This window comes from Equus quagga, chromosome 5 (assembly GCF_021613505.1).
Source record: "Equus quagga isolate Etosha38 chromosome 5, UCLA_HA_Equagga_1.0, whole genome shotgun sequence".
In the NCBI taxonomy this organism is placed as follows: Eukaryota; Metazoa; Chordata; class Mammalia; order Perissodactyla; family Equidae; genus Equus; species Equus quagga.
Genome location: NC_060271.1, coordinates 23,799,621 through 23,816,714, shown reverse-complemented (window position 1 = coordinate 23,816,714; position 17,094 = coordinate 23,799,621). Strand labels below are relative to the sequence as shown.

The 17,094-nt window shown below is 54.1% G+C and overlaps 1 protein-coding gene across 1 annotated transcript; it reads right to left on the bottom strand.

The window, feature by feature from the left end:
- Positions 1 to 2,773: 2,773 nt before the first annotated feature.
- A3GALT2 (alpha 1,3-galactosyltransferase 2) lies at positions 2,774 to 15,967 on the bottom strand. Its single transcript, XM_046662654.1, has 5 exons — positions 15,513 to 15,967; positions 6,793 to 6,876; positions 6,529 to 6,615; positions 6,080 to 6,217; positions 2,774 to 3,735 (listed from the first exon to the last, which is right to left on the bottom strand). Exons 1-5 carry the CDS (start codon positions 15,533 to 15,535, stop codon positions 3,048 to 3,050), a joined length of 1,020 nt encoding a protein of 339 aa, XP_046518610.1. The 5' UTR covers positions 15,536 to 15,967; the 3' UTR covers positions 2,774 to 3,047.
- Positions 15,968 to 17,094: the final 1,127 nt, after the last annotated feature.

The following is a 17,094-nucleotide window of genomic DNA, read 5'->3' as shown; positions in this document are numbered from 1 at the left end:
CGGCCAGGTTTAATTTCCTGCTTGTTCTCACATCAGTGAATTTAAGTTGCTAGTGATGTGACACCGGGTAAGTTACTTAAATTCTCTGTGCCTGATTTTCTCATATGTAAAAATGAGGAAAATAACAGTAACCAATTTACAGGATGGATGTGAGGATTAAATGAATCAATATACGTCTAAGGCTTAGAACGGTGCCTGGCACATAGTGAGTACCCAACAGTGTAGTCCTTGTGATTGTTATTATTTGATGTAGCTGGTGCACCTATGTCCCTTATGATCAATGAACCCTGACTAGACAGCTGAAGATGTTTGGGAATTTCGGGAGGTGGGGCCGGGACAGACGAAGGGTTTGCATGCAGCAGTGACATGCAGGGGATGGGAGTCTGATTTTCACCTGCTTACCCGGAAGTGAGAGCTTCCACTGTGCCGAGGGCCCCAGCATAAGTGCAGAGGCCAAGGCCGATGGCCAGAGAAGTAGCTGCAGAAGGAGCTACTTCTTGTATCCCCCTTGTTATTCCTGCTTCAGCCCCAAGCCCCACCGCAGGCCCCACCCCAACTCGGGCCTCTGGGTAAGACAAAGGAGGGAGCCTTTCCCAAGAGGTCATCCACTCTGCTCCACCCTGCAGCATCCTTGACCCCTCCTCCGCTCAGGAAGGTCCCCATCCACAGCACGAGGCTGCCTGGAGCTCAGCACCTCTGGTGCCATCTTTACAACAGGAAATGGCTGTTCTTTGGCGAATCCTTTGCACTCCATGAACTTGCTGGAGGTGGGGCGGGCAGGAGACGGAGAAGGCAAGTCACCTTTCCTGGAGCACCATGACAACCCCTGCAAGGAGGATGACTGGCATCCCCCCTTTACATACGAGAAAACAGACTCACTGAGCGTGAGGAACTTGTCTATAGTCAGGCACAGCGTTAGAAGAGAAGCGAGTTCCCATTCGGATCTTACTGGCTCACGCTCAGGTCTCTAGTGGCCCAGGGGCCGTGAGGGTCAGTGTTTGTGGCCTTTGGTGAATGTTGCAGGGTAAGCTGGAGGACATTTCCCCACCAGAGGAAGGGATGTGCCAGCTCACGGTCACCAAGCGATCACCTGTTCCTCAGCACACGTGGCCTGTTCTCTTGTCTCTAAGCCAGAGTCCAAAAGGCCTTTTGGGTTTTGCTAATCTAGTTGAGGTAGGAGGCACTGGGGAACTCTGAGCTGCCTTTGAGACGGGAGAGATCTCTTATCTCACATTATTAATAATTGGAAGCTGCTTGTAAAAATTATGAGATTGTAAAAACCATCAGGGTTGGCTTATTGCTGAAATTGCTGTCCTACCTGGGAACAGAGGAGGCTGTTAAAAATACAGGGTCTATGAAAACGACATAAAGGATTCAGGAGACCTGGAGTGACATCCCACTCTCTCAGGGCCTCAGAGTTCCCCACTGTCAGACAGTATCTCAGCGGATTCCAGTGGTTACCTTCCCTGTCTCTTTGGCTCTGTGGCCACCTTTCCTGGCAGGCCTGATGATGTCACACTATTCGGAGCCCGTGTTTTTCCCGCTGAGGATGCTGAGCCTGGACAGCAGCTACGGACCGGGAAACTTATCTCCCAGATACAGTGGCCAAACAGCCATACGGGCCCCTCAGCAAGGAGACGTCATTTTTGTGGACTTTAACTCTCCAGGAGAAAGGGCCATAAGGACACTTTTGGAATAATTTATTACAAAAATTACAAAATTATGTACAAATATGTTTGAGGACAGGGGAAATGAAAGGGCAAAGCCAAGGGACTAGATGCCACTTGCGTTGCTCCCTGTGGCTCATGCCCAGAGGCAGCTCTCTTTGGTCTGAGGGCCAGTCCTGGCCTCCAGCTGCTCACGTTACAGACTGCCTCAGAGATCCTGTGTCCTTAGGCAGTTATGTTCCTTATTGTGCTTCAGTCTTATTACAGAAAGGGGGGGGGTGAGGAGGGGGCGGCTAAAACACCTCTTTGATACCGACCCTGGTATCAGTTTCCCCACATTAAACCCAGCATATATGGGGTTAAAACCAAAACACTCATTCCCTGCTTACTCTCTGGCTTCCTGCCTCCAGAATCCGCTATCCTCCATGGAGACAGACACCGACAAGGACAAGCACCTGGACCGTCTCCTCCCCACAAAGAGATACGAGCTGGTGGGAAAGCTGCTGACCAGCAAGGTTACGGGCTCCCTCCTCTCTGCAAGTGTCTCAAGGCCAAAGACAGGCTGGTGGGAAAGCTCCGACCAGCAAGGCCATATGCTCCCCCTCCCCTACCTAAAACCCCAAATAAAAACCCTTCCTTTTAGCTTTTCGGGGACTTTGGAATTTCAGCGTTAGCTGCCCTCTCTCCTTGCTCAGCGCTGTGCAAAAATAAAGTTCCTACTTTCTTCCACCACCCCCGGTGTCAGAGATTGGCTTGCTGCGCAACGGGTGAGCGAACTCACTTCAGGTTCGGTAACATCTTCAGGAGGTATCAGCTGTGAAAGGTCAGGGCTGCCCTTGGCCAAGCGGTTGCGTTGGCACACTGCGCTTTGCCGGCCTTGGGTTTCCCCGGTTTAGATCCCGGGTGCGGACATGGCACTGCTCATCAAGCCATGCTGAGGCGGCGTCCCACATAGCAGAGCCAGAAGGATGTACAACTGGAATATAAAACTACGTACTGGGGGGCTTTGGGGAGAAGGAAAAAAAAGAAGAAAGATTGGCAACGGATGTTAGCACACATGCCAATCTTTAAAAAAAAAAAAAAAAAAAGGGAAAGGTCTACAGACAGTCATGCCCCAGTCGCTGTTGTGAGCGAGGGAAAGGGGATCTTTCTCTCCAGTGACAAGTTCCCTGAGCCGGACCTCCTCCTGCCACCCCGGGCCCAGCGCGAGAGCGAGGCGGGAGGGCTGTTTCCATCCAATCCTGTCTGCGCTCCAAAGGGCCAGGCCGCCTCTTCCAGGAGGGACCCGCTGACTCTCCTCTGTCGCGCGCTCCGGGCCCTCGCGGGGCCCCAGGGCCCGGGCCGGGGGGCCGGCCGGGGGCAGGCCGAGGCCTGGCCTGGCTAGGCGCGCACCAGGGCGTACTCCTTGGGCGCCCAGAGCAGGCGCGGGCGGCGGATCTCGGCCCGCCGGCCGATGTCGGGGCTCCAGCAGAACTCGGGCGACAGCACCTTGGCGGGCTTGTGCAGCCAGAAGAACTTGTTGAGGTGGCTCTCGTCGTGCCAGCGCGCCTCCAAACCGCGCGCGCGGTCCTGCCGCTGGCCCCGCGCGCAATGCGCCGTCAGCCCGCGCAGCGCCGCCACGCTGCCCCCGAACACGGCCGCGTGGTAGTAGAAGTCACCCTCTCCGGGCGCCAGCGCGGCGGCCGAGCGCGCGTCGCGCTCGAAGGGCAGCAGCCACTGCGGCCAGTGGTAGTGCCAGGCGTGCAGCTGCGCCACCGACTCGGCCAGCGCCTCGGGCCCGAAGGCGCCGCTGAAGTGCTGGTCCACGTCCATGCAGAAGACGAAGCGCGCCTCGCGGCCCAGCCGGCCGCCCAGCGCCTCGTGCAGCGTGCGCATGCGCTCCATCGACACGTCCTGCCAGCGCCGCTCGCGCTCCACGCGCTCCACGCGCAGCCGGCGGCCAGGGCCCAGCGGCACGTGGGGCACGGCGGCCGGGCGCTCGGTGAACACGTAGTACACCACGCGCTGGCCCACCATGAAGTGGCGCTCGGCCGTCTCCAGGAAGCGCTCCAGGTACTTCTCCAGGTACCTGCAGGGCGGCGCGGCCCGAGTCAGCCTGCGCCGCCCACCAGCATCCCCCTCCCCGCCCCTGGCCTCCCGGCTCTGCTTCCTGGACCTCCCCGCCCTTGGAGTCTTAACAACCTCAGTCCCTGGCATCGAGCTCTCCAGTGCCAGCGTCCTTCAGGGTGGATTAATGATGAGGACACGCCTGCCCTGAGGGGCCCTGTGTTCCCTACCTTGAACCTGGGCCCCCCCCCCCGACTGCTTTGATCGATAGGAAGTGAGGCTGTGCTGGCCCCTTGGAGGACTGGTGGCGTTAGCCTTTGTGCCTAGAGCGCTGAGCCTTCGCTTAAGAATTCCCAGAACTTGGGCGCTGCAGCGATGTGAGGAAGCCGGAGCTAGCCACGTGGAAGGCCGCCTGGAGAGGGTGCCCCAGCAGTCATCACCAGTCGGCTGAACGAGACTCAGACATTCAGGAGCAGTGAGGAGCCTTCCTGCAGAGCCCTGTCTGAATTCCTGACCCACAAAGTAATGAGCTATACTGCTAATAGTAAATGGTTGTTTTAAATCACTGAGTTTGTGGTAGTTTCTTACACAGACATCTGGAACGTTTGTAATACTGCCAACTTTGTATTAACAGACTTTGGGATCCTAGGCTTCTGAAATAGTAACAATGATGCTAGTATCTTTGAACATTTCTCATGTGGCAGACGGTGTTCTAAGTCAGCCTGCATTATCTCATTGAATGCTCTCCATTTATTATTATCTCTGTTTTTCAGATGAGGAGATGGAGCCACAAAGAGCTGTAGTAGCTTGTGCACGCATACACAGTTGGTAAGTGGTGGAGCTGAGATTTGAACCCAGCTTGGCATCAGGGCCTGTGCCTGTACCTGCACTTGCTCTGTTCCTGGGGGAACTGTTAGAAACTGGAACCAGAGACCTTGGAAGCCCCAGCATCCTAAGGTGTTGAACTCACAGAACCTTGGAACTCGAGACCTCAGGACCCTGGGATTTCTGGACCCAGAGACCCTGACCCCAGGGGCTGGTACAGGAATACCCTCCTTGGCATCCAGAATGGAAATGGGGGCACCAAGGCCCTGGGAGAGGCCAAAGCCCCAAGTGACCCAGCAGTTCTGCCCCGCTGGCCCATGGGTCAGTCGTTGGCCCTGTTTGCTCCCTTGCCTCCCAGGGTCCTGCCTGGCTGTCTCTTCCTTTTAGAGTGTGGGGCACGGAATTGCAGGAGCTCTGAGTGGTTGTGTGGGGTATCTGATGACAGAATTCCTTCCCCAGACTTTTGGATATCCCTTCCTAGATGCAGAGCTCTCACTGCCTTCCCAAAGCAGCCTGTTCCATTAGAAACTTTTCTTGTAATGGCCCTGGACTCTACCTCAGTGCCTTACATTTGTACTAGCTGATTGCCACTCTTAGCCAGGAGTCCTCTTTGCATCTGGAAAGTGGATACCCAGCTTAGACACCCCTGTCATCCATAATGGGGGAGAGGTCAGTGCCTCTGGGGTTTCTTCTCCACCTACCCCTCCAGGTTCCTTCTTCATACCTGGGGGCCCATCCAGTGCCCAGGCCCCTCACTTCCAGTCGTTTCCGATCGGAATTGACTCCTTCTGCAGTGATTCCGTCCTCCACCCTCCTCAGTCATCTGCCTCCACGGCCATTCCCTTGACTTGGTCATCATCAGTCTGTCCCACCTCCAGAACTGCAGCCTCACCCATCCCTTCTGTGTCCCCCATCCGTCCAGCCCACTTTCTGGGATGCCACCCGCGACATTCCCATCTCACGGAGTCCTCTGGTCTGCTGACCCTCCCACTTTCTCAGCCTCTCTCTCCTGTCCTCACTTCCCTCTTCCCCAGCTCGGATTCACCCCTTGCAGAAACCCTTACCTCCCCGGCCCCTCTCCTCCATCAGACTTGCATGGCAAACCTACTCCCCTCCTCTTACTGTGTGCCAGCCCCTGAGCCACTGCCCTCCAGTGGCATCCTGCAGCCGGGCCATTGCCTGTTAGCCAGTTGCTCTCTCGTCCTCTCACCTTCTCCCCTGAAGGACTCCATCATTTTCTCACAAGCCCAGTGCCTCCAGATGGACAGCCCCAGCCCCTGGACAGGATCCTTCCGGGACATGATTCTGAGCCCCTGGCTGCCTGTTCTGGGGGGCGCTCCGTGGTGATGGTGTGCAGGGAGGAGGGAAAGGGAAGGGATGGTCCTGCCCTCACCCTGGGAGTCTGGGACAAGGGGTGCTGTCTTTGCCTCCTGCTTCACCTTGAGATCCTATGACACAGAGTAACAGGGTGCCCCCTACATCACCTGCGTAGCCCTCCCACTCCCTGCCTGGACGGCACTGCTCCCCTCCCAAGGCCTTACCTGCCCACAGCAAAGACGGTCAGCCCAATGGTGAGGTTCTGCTCTACAGCCTTTTGCTGGGCCACATCTGGGTCAAAGGTCCCATCCCAAATGATGGGGGCCCCCCAGGAGGTACAGGTCAGGACTTCAGGCCGGGCCCTGGCCAGGGCAGAGATAGGGAGACAGGTGCATTCATCCACCAGCTTGGTGCATGCTCACTGCCACCTCCCCAGTGCGGGGCCCTGGGGACCCACAGAAGGGTCACACCCAGTCCCTGCCCCTAGAAGTCCTTAGCCCAGATCCAGCACAGACAGAGGATTGGGAGATGTGTGACCCTACGGGGCCGCTGGGGTTGGTGGGCAGAGTCCCTGCTCTGCCAGGGTGGGGGATGTGGGGAGGGCAGGGCCCCTGGGGCAGAGCTCTGTAGGGGATGTGGGCATTTGGGAGTGGGAGAGACAGTAGCTCCTTACCAGGGTTGCAGGGGACCTGTGAAGTTGTCTCTCAGGGGCCTTCTGGCCAAAGGGCAGACGCCCATGGGGATGAGGACTTCCAGATGCCTGTGGGGTGGGGGCAGCAGTGAGGGGCAAGCCAGCTGGCTCTGGAGCCTTCTGGCTCTGCTCCTTGCAAGGAGGGAGAGCCGCCACCCTCCATCCCTCATGGAGGCACTTGGAAAGATCCACTTGAACCCTGCCCCTGCCCGTCCCACCTCGAGCGCTGGGGGAAGGAGGTTGTACCTGACTACAGGGAGCCCGTACAGGAGCAGCCCTGAGAGGCCAAGTGCAAGTAGGATCAGCCGCCAGAAGCTTCTCTTCCAGGCCCTGGGAGGTGGGGAGGGGCGTCAGCAACTCATTTATATATACACACACGTATATGAGAGATTATTTATGAAACTTTAATATTTGATTTTATTTGCTTTTTTTGAATATGAGTATATTCTATTCACGTGGTACAGACATTCACAGGTACAAGAGTGCATCCAGAGTGCATACAGTGAAACATCTTTCCTGTTCCAGCCACCTAGTTTCTCTACGTGGAGGCAACCGGTGTTACCAGTTTCTTATGCATCCTTCCAGAAATAGTCTATGCATATACAGGCAAATCCAAGGATGGTAGCAAATTCTGTTTTCCTGCCTCTTTCTCCCCCCGCCCCTAGATGGTAGTACAGTAGAGATGCTGTTCTGCACCGTGCATTTTCCACTGACCACTGTCTTCGAGGTTTTTGCATTTCAGCACTTTAAGTGCCTCCTTACCCTTTTCCAGCTGCTCGATATGCCATTGATTGGAGATAGCATCATTTCCCTAACCAGGCCCCTTCCGATGAGCATTTAGACATACAGTCCTTTGCTTTTCCCAGCAGTGCTTCGGGGCATGACCTTGGGCAGGTTGGGGGATGGGAGCATTAGGGGTTGGAGTGCTCAGCCTGGGCAGGGGTGGGACTGGCCCTGAACAGGAGGAGAGACTGGGAGGGGAGGCGGGGCAGTTTGTGGCTTGGTGGGTGGGAGTTGAGAGCAGTCTGGGACTGAGATGAGTTGCTGGGCTGCATGGAGGGCCAGCAGTGGTCAGGGACCACGTGTCCCTGGTGGCTCCAGTCCCCGGGCTGGGTTCCTCCGGCAGAGCTCAGCAGCCCCATTCCTGGCTCAGGAGGCAGACTTTGGGGTTGTTTTCCAGGAAGGGCCCCAAACGTTGAGAATCTTAATAAGCTCCTCCCAAGGATTTCATCCAGCCTCCCCTCAGCCCTGCTGTGTGCCCGTGTCTCCAGAGAGGCTGGAACCATAAATGGGAAGCATGGACACTGGGGCCAGACCCCCACGCTTGAATCCCAGCTCCACCACTTACTAGCTGTGTGAGCTTGGGCAAGGTTCTGGACCTCTGTACTTCAGTCTCCTCATCTATAAAATGTGGATAATAAGGAGGCTGGCCCTGTGGCATAGTGGTTAAGTTCGCATGCTCCACTTTGGTGGCCTATGGTTCCCAGGTTCAGATCCTGGACGCAGACCTATGCACCACTCATCAAGCCAAGCTGAGATGGCGTCCCACATGCAAAATAGAGGAAGAATGACATAGATGTTAGCTCAGTGACAGTCTTCCTCAAGCAAAAAGAGATTGGCAAGAGATGTTAGCTCAGGGCCAATCTTCCTCACCAAAAAAAAAAGAAGAAGAAGAATACCCGCATCAGACAGCTGTCGTGGATATTGAGTTAATATGCTAAGCGGTTCAAACAAGGCCTTTCATGTAGCAATAGCTCAGTTAACTTTACCTGGTGTTTATTATTATTATTCCTGAAGTGATGCTCATTGTTGCCTGGACAACCTCCCAGCTCCACTCCCTGCCCCCCCGCCCCCGGTCTCTGTCTCTTTCAAGAAGCCTGCCTGATCAGCTCCTCCTGCGCCTGCCTGTTCTGCTGCCCCATGTCACTGTTCCTAAGCAGGTGTAGCTAGTAAATACCCCAGAGAGGCATCGTACAGTTGGGTGTGTGTGTGTATCCGCGCACACCTCCTTCTGTTCACTTGGCCAAGCCAGAAACCTGGGCGCACCCCGCCCCTCTCTCTGCCTCGCCCGCGTCTGCTGTCGGTCCCCAGGTTGGTTGACTTAGCCTCCTCGATCTGCCCTGTCTCTGCCCCTCCCGTTCCCCCAGCCTCAAGTGACCCTGCATGCTCATACCTGACCACAGCTATTGCAGCAGCCACCTCCCAGCTTCCAGCCACTCCCTACCCAGCCCCTAAAGTCATCTCCTAAAACGCCAACCTGCCCTACCAGTGTCCACGTTACACGATCAGGTAAGTCCTTGAAGAAGCAGTACATTTAATAGGCAAACATATGGAAAAACGTTCACCCTTGCTAGCAATCAAAGACATACAAACTAGAACACGGTGGAATGCTTTGCCTATAAAATGAGCACTTTTTAAAAAGAAAGAAACCAAAATAGCCCCGCGGCAGGAATCCTGAGACAGGCTCTCACGCTTTCCAGGGGGAGCGGAGACTGCTGCCGCTTGGCTGGAAAGCTGCTTATCTGTGGGATTGGAAGCCTCCCATATTCACCCCTTTAGTCCAATCACCCCAACTTCTGGGAATCCTTCAGAGACCATCTTCAGTGCAGGAGAAGTTTATGTGTCAAGGCGTTCGCTAGTTTCTGTCCATGCATGCGTTCAACCTGTATTTATGGGTGCCAGCTCAGAACCAAGCACTGTGCTAGGTCAAGGATTCAAAGGTGAGCAAGATACAGATCTCGTCTTCAGGGAGTGGAGTCAGCAAGATGTGGAGAGGAAGGAGGGGAGGGAATGGGTCAGATGACAGATCAAAAACAGGTGAAGGGAACACAGCACAGTGAAGGCCGTGGTGAGTGTAAATACAAGAGCTATGAGGGCAAATTGGAGAGTAGCACCTGAGCCTTGACAGAAGGGGAGGGAGTCAGGGAGCCTTCCCGGAGGAGGGGACTCTAAGCTTGGACCTGAAGATTTCGAAGTTATCCAGGCAAAGAAAGCAGTGGAGGAAGAAGGGAGGTCCATGAAAAGGAAACAACAATGTGCAAAAGTGGGGAGGTGATAGAAGCCTGGAGGGACAGGGCGCTGCCAGTCATGCTGCAGGCGTGGGGAGCAGATGGAGTGTGAGAATTGAGGCTGGAGGTGAGCCGGAGCTGGGTCCCCCAGGGCCCGCCTATAGGCTAAGGGGTTTGGACTTCATCGTGAGGGCCAGAGGGAGCCCTGACAGCTATCTCCTCCAGGCAGGGCTGCAGTCAGATTTGTATTTGAAAGACAGTATTACCACTGAACTGTTGAGCCTGGACACGGGCGAAGCGCGGCTGGAGGCAGGAAAACAGGTTAGGGTCGAGTGCCAGCCCGTGGGAGCTAACGGGGGCATGAACCAGGGTGTTGGTGTGGGGTGGGGAGGAGCACTTGGTCAGCAGGAGGTGGGGTGGGTAGGACTTGGTCACTGATTAGAGGGACAGGGCTGGGGGACCGGGAAAGGAGATGATGCCTGGTTGTCTGGTTGGGGGCAGGGAGCCAGAGCCCAGCAGGCAGGGAGGCCCAGGAGAGAGTTCTGGGATTCACAGGCCGGCAGGGGTGTCACAGGAAAGAGGAGGAGAGCAGAGGAAGAGCCAGGGCCCAGGCACGGAGGGCCCAGGTGGGACCGGGCAGGGGACCGAGGGCTGGAGGAGTCAGTGGAGGTGCAGTGGTGGAGGCAGGGGGAATAGGCGTCTCTTTCCAGAAGTTTGGCTATAAGGAGGAAAGAGGATGGTAACTGGAGGGGCTGAAGGGTGGGACTGATGGAGGTGTGTGTTTCTTTTACACACGAGAGACTTGAGCTTGGTTAAATCCTGGGCGGAAGGCGTTATGTAGGCCGCTCAGACACAACTGAAAAGGCCCTGCTGTCCAGCCGAGGGGACTGGCTAAGTGAGCGCTCCACGAAGACCCTGCGATCACGTGAAAAAATGCTGACGCAGGAACCTTAAATGAAAAAGCAGGATCTAACATTGGTGGGCGCTGGAATTACAGTTTAGCAAGAATAAAAACATGCACCAGAAAATAAGGCTAAAAAGAACTGAAGTGTTTGTGCAATAGTTATAGGAGGGTTTTTCCCCTTTATTCCCAAGACCCTCCCCGCCCATTGCCCGTAACAAGCTTATAGAGACTGCAAGATAAAGTCCACATCTCTTAGCCCCGCCCAAGAAGCCGGCAAAACCTGGTTCCTTGACTGTCACATTGAAGTGCTCAAACCTGACCCCGCTTTGCCACCTCTCAAAAGGGAGATTCCACAGTCGGGGGGGGCCAAGGATGTTCATTGTTTCATTGTTTGAAAAGCAGATAGGCACAGACAAGCGCAGTGTTCACCAGTGGGGAATTGGTGAATGAATTATGCATACCTACACAATGGAAAGCAACATGGCCATTAAAAAGGATGAGGTAGATTTATATGTCCGCTCTGGAAAACAGGTCCTAATGAGTGGCGTGGAAAAGGAGACAACAGAGCTCTGTGCAGAGACAGAGCTCCCTTCTGGGAGGGGAAAGCCCCTGTACCGTGTTCCCTTGCATTTACTATGTGTATCTACGTTCTTTTATAAACAGGTAGGAAAAGATCTAGAACAGCATCGTCCAAGAGAAACATAATGCGAGCCAGATATGTAAATTAAAATTTTCTAGTGGCCACATTAAAAAAAGTGAAAAATACCGCTGAAATTAATTTTCGTAATATTTCCTCTAACCCAATATATCCAAATTATCATTTCAACATGTAATCAATATAAAAATTAAGATGTTTTACATTCTTATTTTATACTAAGTCTAAATCCTGAGTCCAGGGTGTATTTTAGACTTAGAGTTTATTTCACTTGGAATTCGCCACATTTCAAGCGCTTGGTAGCTGCCTGGGGCTGGTGGACAGCCCCATATTGGACAGTGTGAAAACAGAAGGAGACACACCACTTAGTGGTGGGTTGAGGCTGGAGGGAGGAGAGGGCTCCAACTTTTCACTTGATATACTTTTGTAACGCGCTGCGGCACAATGAGCACGTTCCTTTTGTTATCTAACAGAAGAAAATGATGTCTGTTTCTTCACACTCATCTTTTACCCGTCTTCCCCTTATGTTCTCGTCAACCTCTGGGTGTTTTCCAACACCAACAACTAATTCAGTTCTCCAGCATCAAGTGGGTGTCCAGTAATTCAGTTCAATTCTGACACTATCAACCTGGCGTTAGTATCGGATCCCACAAGTGAAAGGGCTCAGGCCCAGAAGATCTCCCCCACTTCCGATGCCAGTTGCAAATCTTGGGCCACCCATACTTCTCACTGATTGGCTATAAATCAGAGGTTCCCACAATCCCGTCTTCTGGTTCAATAATTTGCTAGAACGGCTCACAGAAGTCAGGAAGTCACTGTACTTATATTTACTGGTTTGTTATAAAGGATCCAGATGAACATCCAGTTGAAGAGGTACATAAAGTGAGGTCCAGAAGGGTCCCGAGCTCAGGAGCTTCTGTCTCCATGAAACTAGGGTGCGCCATCCTCCCAGCAGATGGATGTGTTCACCAACCCGGAAACTCTCTGAATATTGTTGTTCAAGAATTTTTATAGCCCAATATTCAGCCCTGCCTTCCCTCTCTGGAAGTCAGAGGTCCGGAGTGGGGCTAAGTTCCCAGCCTCTAATCACCTGGTCTTTCCAGTGATCAATCCTGTCCTGAGGCTATCTAGGGACCACACCCTAAGTCACTTCATCAGCATAAATTCACCAGTGAGAGGGGCTCATTAGGAATAACGAAAGGCACTCCTACTGGAAAATTCCAAAGGTTTTAGGAGCTCTTTTCCAGGAACATGGGGAAACTTGGCCAAAGACCAACTGTCTCTCTTTTCTGTGTATGTGTGTGTGTGAGGAAGATTGGCCCTGAGCTAACATCTGTTGCCAATTCTCTTTTTGCTTGAGGAAGATTGTTGCTGAGCTAACATCTGTGCCAATCTTCCTCTCTTTTATGTGGATTGCTGCCACAGTGTGGCTTGATGAGCGGTGCTAGGTCCACACCCGGGATCCGAACCTGTGAACCCCAGGCTGCTGAAGCCAAGCGGGAACCCAACCACTATGCAACCGGGCTGGGCCTCCAACTGTCTTTCTTATACCGCACCCACTGTCAGGCTTCCCTCCTGGAACGGGGGTGGGGGCCAAGCCACTGCCCAGAGCTTCTGGAGGGACTGATCTGGGCATCGTGGCTTCAGTGTCAGAGGACACCGGGGGCATTGGTGCCACCTGATCTCTCCACTTGGATGTCTCAGAAGCATCTCAAACTTATGTGGCCAAAAAGGAACTCTTGATTTTCATCAGAAACCTGCTCCCCACTCATGTCTCCTCCATCTCAGTAAATGACCTAGCCCATTTCTCACACTGAAGACCCAGGAGTCCTCCTTCTCTCATTCCCCATATGCAGTCCCCCAGCAAACCCTGTGGACCCTCCCACAAACACACCCCAGTCCATCCACTGCCTCTCATTCTGCTGCAGCCATCGTCTCCCTCCCCTGGATAACTTTCACAGCTCCTGTCCAACCTCCCTGCTTCTAGTCCTGTCCCCAACGGTCACTTCTCCAGAATGATCTTTCAGAAACATCAAGGAGAACATGCCTCTCCCGTCTTCAAGACCTTCCAGTGACTTCTCACTGCTCTTAGAATAAAACCCACACCCTGGACTCTGGTCTGCAAAGAACTGTGCCTTCGGCCCCTGCGCCCTCCTTGTCTCTCCCTTTCCCTTTTGCGCTCGCCTGCTGCGCTCCAGTCCCCCTGCCCTCTTGCTCACCTTCGCGTGGCTTGTCTTTCTGTCATTTGAATCTCAGTTACAATTTTCTGTGCATCCTCTTTCACCCCTGGCTTCTCTCTACCAGTGACTCCACAGTCTTTGTCTCCAGCCAAAGCTGGACTCAGGTGTCGTGTGTCTCTGGACAGCTGTGTCCGCCTGGGTGTCCCACAGACGCCTCAAACTCAGTCCTCCTCCAGCAGAGTTTTTTGCATTTCTCATGATCTCTTCTTCCTTCTGTGTTCTCTGCGGGGATCTCAGTTACCCAAGTGGGACCCTTGCTCCCTCCCCCTGTAGCGAAGCCGTTCAGTGCCTCCCCTGTTGAGCCCATTCGTGCCTCATTGTTTCTCATCTGGATTCCTATAACCATCTCCTAACTTGCCTCCCAGTCTTGATCCTGTGAAGTTTCCTGAACTTGCCTACGACCTGGTGTCCTCCCCATCTCCACTCTACTTTTGCCCAGATTGCTTTTTCCTATCAACCACCACCAAACTCAGAATCACTCTCCACACCCAGCTTCCCCCCTTGTGAAGCCTTCCTCGACCTCCCCCTCTGACACCCTCTACCCCGAGCTGCTCCTCCGGACCTGTGCAAACCCGTCCACAACACTTGCCAAACCATCTGTGACTGTCTGCCCCACCAGACCACGAGCTTCCTGTTTTATTAGACTTTGTATTCTCGGTGCCAACTCTGGGAGCCCGCCTCATAGTTCGTGTATTAATAATTGTTTGTTCAGTAAATGAATGAAGCAATGAATGGGTTGCTTGTCTTTGTTCTCTTTCCCAAACTGACTGTTCCGCCTTTGCTTGACACTCCATTTTCTTCAGGGTTAAGGCTGCCCTCTTTGTGAATAATCATAGACCTTTCCTGGGGCAGACACTCTGCCGAGTGTTTCTGGTCCCTGTCTCATTGAAGTCTGACCACAATCCCTTGAAGGAGATGCTATGATTATCTCTATCTTATAAATGAGGAAACTGATGTTCAGAAAGGTTAATTCACTTGCTCGGGGTCACACAGCTGGTAAGTGGTGGAGCTGAGGTTTGAACTTAGATCTGTCTGTCTCGGAAGTCGGAGCATGGCATTTGGGACTCCCACGAGTTGGCCCCAGCTCAGCCCTGAGGCTCATCCCCCAAGGGTCCCTGGCCCTTTTGTTAGGCCCCATGGGCTTGGCTCCTCCCAAGTCACCTCAGGTTTCCTGCCAGTCAGTGCCTCTCCTGCAAGAAGCCTTTCTCTCTCCTCACTTTCCAGGTCTACGCGGTGCTCCTGGACTTCTGGCTGCAAGTGGGCCTCCCGGCTGCGCCTGGAAGCAGGACTGCCCCGGGAGGTACACTGTGGAAGGTATGTCTGTGCTGCAGGTGCAGGAGCAGGCAGGCTGGAGGGGACCTCTCTCTGTCCTCGGATGCTGTCCCAATCCTCTTAGCCAGCCCCTTCCCAAACAAGGTAGGGCAAACCAGTGCTTATCTTGGGCACCGGGCCTTGGCTGGGCCAGTCAGGCAGAGCTGTCCCCAAGTGGCCCAGGTGAACTCAAACTGTGAGGTCTGGGAGGGTGCTGAGACTCAGGCCCGCGGTAGTCACCCGCCAGCTCCTGCCGCCCCCTCCCCGGCCCCAGCCTGGGAGTCCTTCATGCGCAGAGGCCTCTGCCTGAACCATTCCTCCACAATCCTTGCTCAGATATTTTCCAAGGGACCCCGTCCACCCCACCTCCACCTGCAGAAGGTAGACCCTCAAGCTTGCTCCCTCTACCCTCCTTGCTTTTAGGAAGGGGTTAAAGATCAGTCATTAGTTCTTAAGTGGGAACAGGTTTGCAACCCTGGACGGTCACTCTGGGAACAGAGAGAGCTCTCAGTTACCGTGGGGATGCAGCCCCCGGGGCCTGGTCCTCTGGTGCACCAGCGGGGCTCAGAGTTAAGGGAAGCAAGAGGAGTTACCCAGCTCTTCACTGGCTACGAGATCTCCCAGGATGCAGTCTTCCCTCACCCCATTGTTGGTCCCCATAGACCGTCTACCCCTTGGGTGATGTCCCCTCTCAGAGTCACCTTCCTCCAGGACCTATACAGCTCAGCTGGTACTCAGCAGGCTAGCCTTGGTGCCTCCTCGACTGTTCTGGCCACCAGCCTGGACTCCTCTCAGGTCAGCTGTCACAACCCATTCCTTCCCCCCCACCCCGCAGTGTCCCCACTCACCTGAGTCGCTCCTTGAAAACCATGCTGAGAAGCTGGTGGGACAGCCTGCCAAGAGCCCTCTCAGCTCAGAGCCAGGGAAGAAATGACTGTTCCTGGTGACTGGGACAAAGCAGCCTCAGGCCATCTGTCAGAAACCACACCCACAGGACCTAGCAGGGATGAACTTGCTTGGGGGTGGCGCCTGCTGGAGAGAGCTGGCCCCAGGATGGCGTGGGGGCTGGGAAACCCCCAGGGGCCAATCGCCTGGAGGAGAGTGGCTCTGAGTAAGCCTAGCTCTGGTTGGCCAGAGGCTCTCGGCTCTTCTGTACTGACTCCTCTGGCCCCCCACAGGGCTCCCTGGACCCCTCCTGAGTGTCTTCCCGTCCTGGGAAAGGTCAGGCTCCGCTGTTGCTTCAGCCAGGTCTCAAGGGCTCTGGTCACCTGACTGTGACCTTGGACAATGCCCTTTGAGGAGCCCTTTTTCCTCAGTAAAATGAGGTGTGTACACCAGTCACCCGGGTCTGTGCAAGAGCCACACCACAGTGGATATGGAACAGTTCTGGAAAGTTTACTTTTACACTGCGCAGGGTTTTTAAAAGTGCAGGTTATGATTCATCAGAGGGCTGTGAAGTCAGTTTGGTGGATTGTGACCAAGATTTAAAAGGTATGAACAGGATGAGAAGTGAAAATATCAGAATGCATCGGACGGGAGGGTAGGTATTCTTCTGTGAAATTTTTGTTTGTTATATATATTTAAGAATGTGTACGAGGGTGAGAAACATTAAACAGTGGGTCACGATCAAAAGGGGTTTGCAAAATTCTGTGTAAAGTGTAAACCACAGGAGCAAATGCGTATTTAAGGAAGCACTGTCCAAGCTTACAATAGGTTAGGGTCTTTCACCGGAAGGAAAGGAATGGTGCCAATACTCACCTGTTTGTCGGTCCCCTCAAATCCACCACATCTTCTTTTAGGAGTACAGTCACGCGGTGCTTAACGACGGGGACACGTTCTGAGAAATGCATTGTCAGGTGATTTCATCGTTGTGCGAACACCACAAAGTGCATCTGCACAAACCTTGATGGTACAGCCTGCAACACACCTGGGCTACGTGGTACCATCTTATGGGACCGCCATTGTATATGCCATCAAGGACTGAAATGTTATGCAGTGGCTGATTGTGGTTTGGGTTCCCTCCTTCTCCGTGACACACAAACTCAGGTGGGGCCTGGTTTGTCTTCCAGAAAAGAAAAATCGAGGTTCAGAGTGGAGAGATGCCCAGAGCCACAGGGGCCCTGGTGAGCCTGCCGTGTGGCCTGGAGTGGGAGGGGCAGCGCACCGGCTCCCTCTCCGCCAGGCACCCTCCTCAAGGTTCTTTCTGCCTGCCTGCCCACCGGGCCTCAGCTCAGGGGCGCGCACAGGCCCATCTTCTTAGCCATTCCCCACCTCCTAACAAAAGATTCCAGTCCTGGCTCCACCCTCTGGGCAATCAGCGGGTTGCTGCTCCTCCTCCTCCAGGTGAGTAGTTACATTTTAACAGGCTCTCCAGAGGACTTATCAAGAGGGGCACTGGCTCTTGAACTTTACTGTGCTCAATCTTTCTTA

Excerpts from the sequence above, each read along its gene's own strand:
- A3GALT2 (XM_046662654.1), bottom strand. The coding sequence starts at position 15,535 with ATGGTTTTCAAGGAGCGACTCAG. Across the intron at positions 6,877-15,512 it reads GTTTTCAAGGAGCGACTCAG|GGCCTGGAAGAGAAGCTTCT; the intron begins GTGAGTGGGGAC and ends CCCACCTCCCAG. Across the intron at positions 6,616-6,792 it reads TACGGGCTCCCTGTAGTCAG|GCATCTGGAAGTCCTCATCC; the intron begins GTACAACCTCCT and ends CCCACCCCACAG.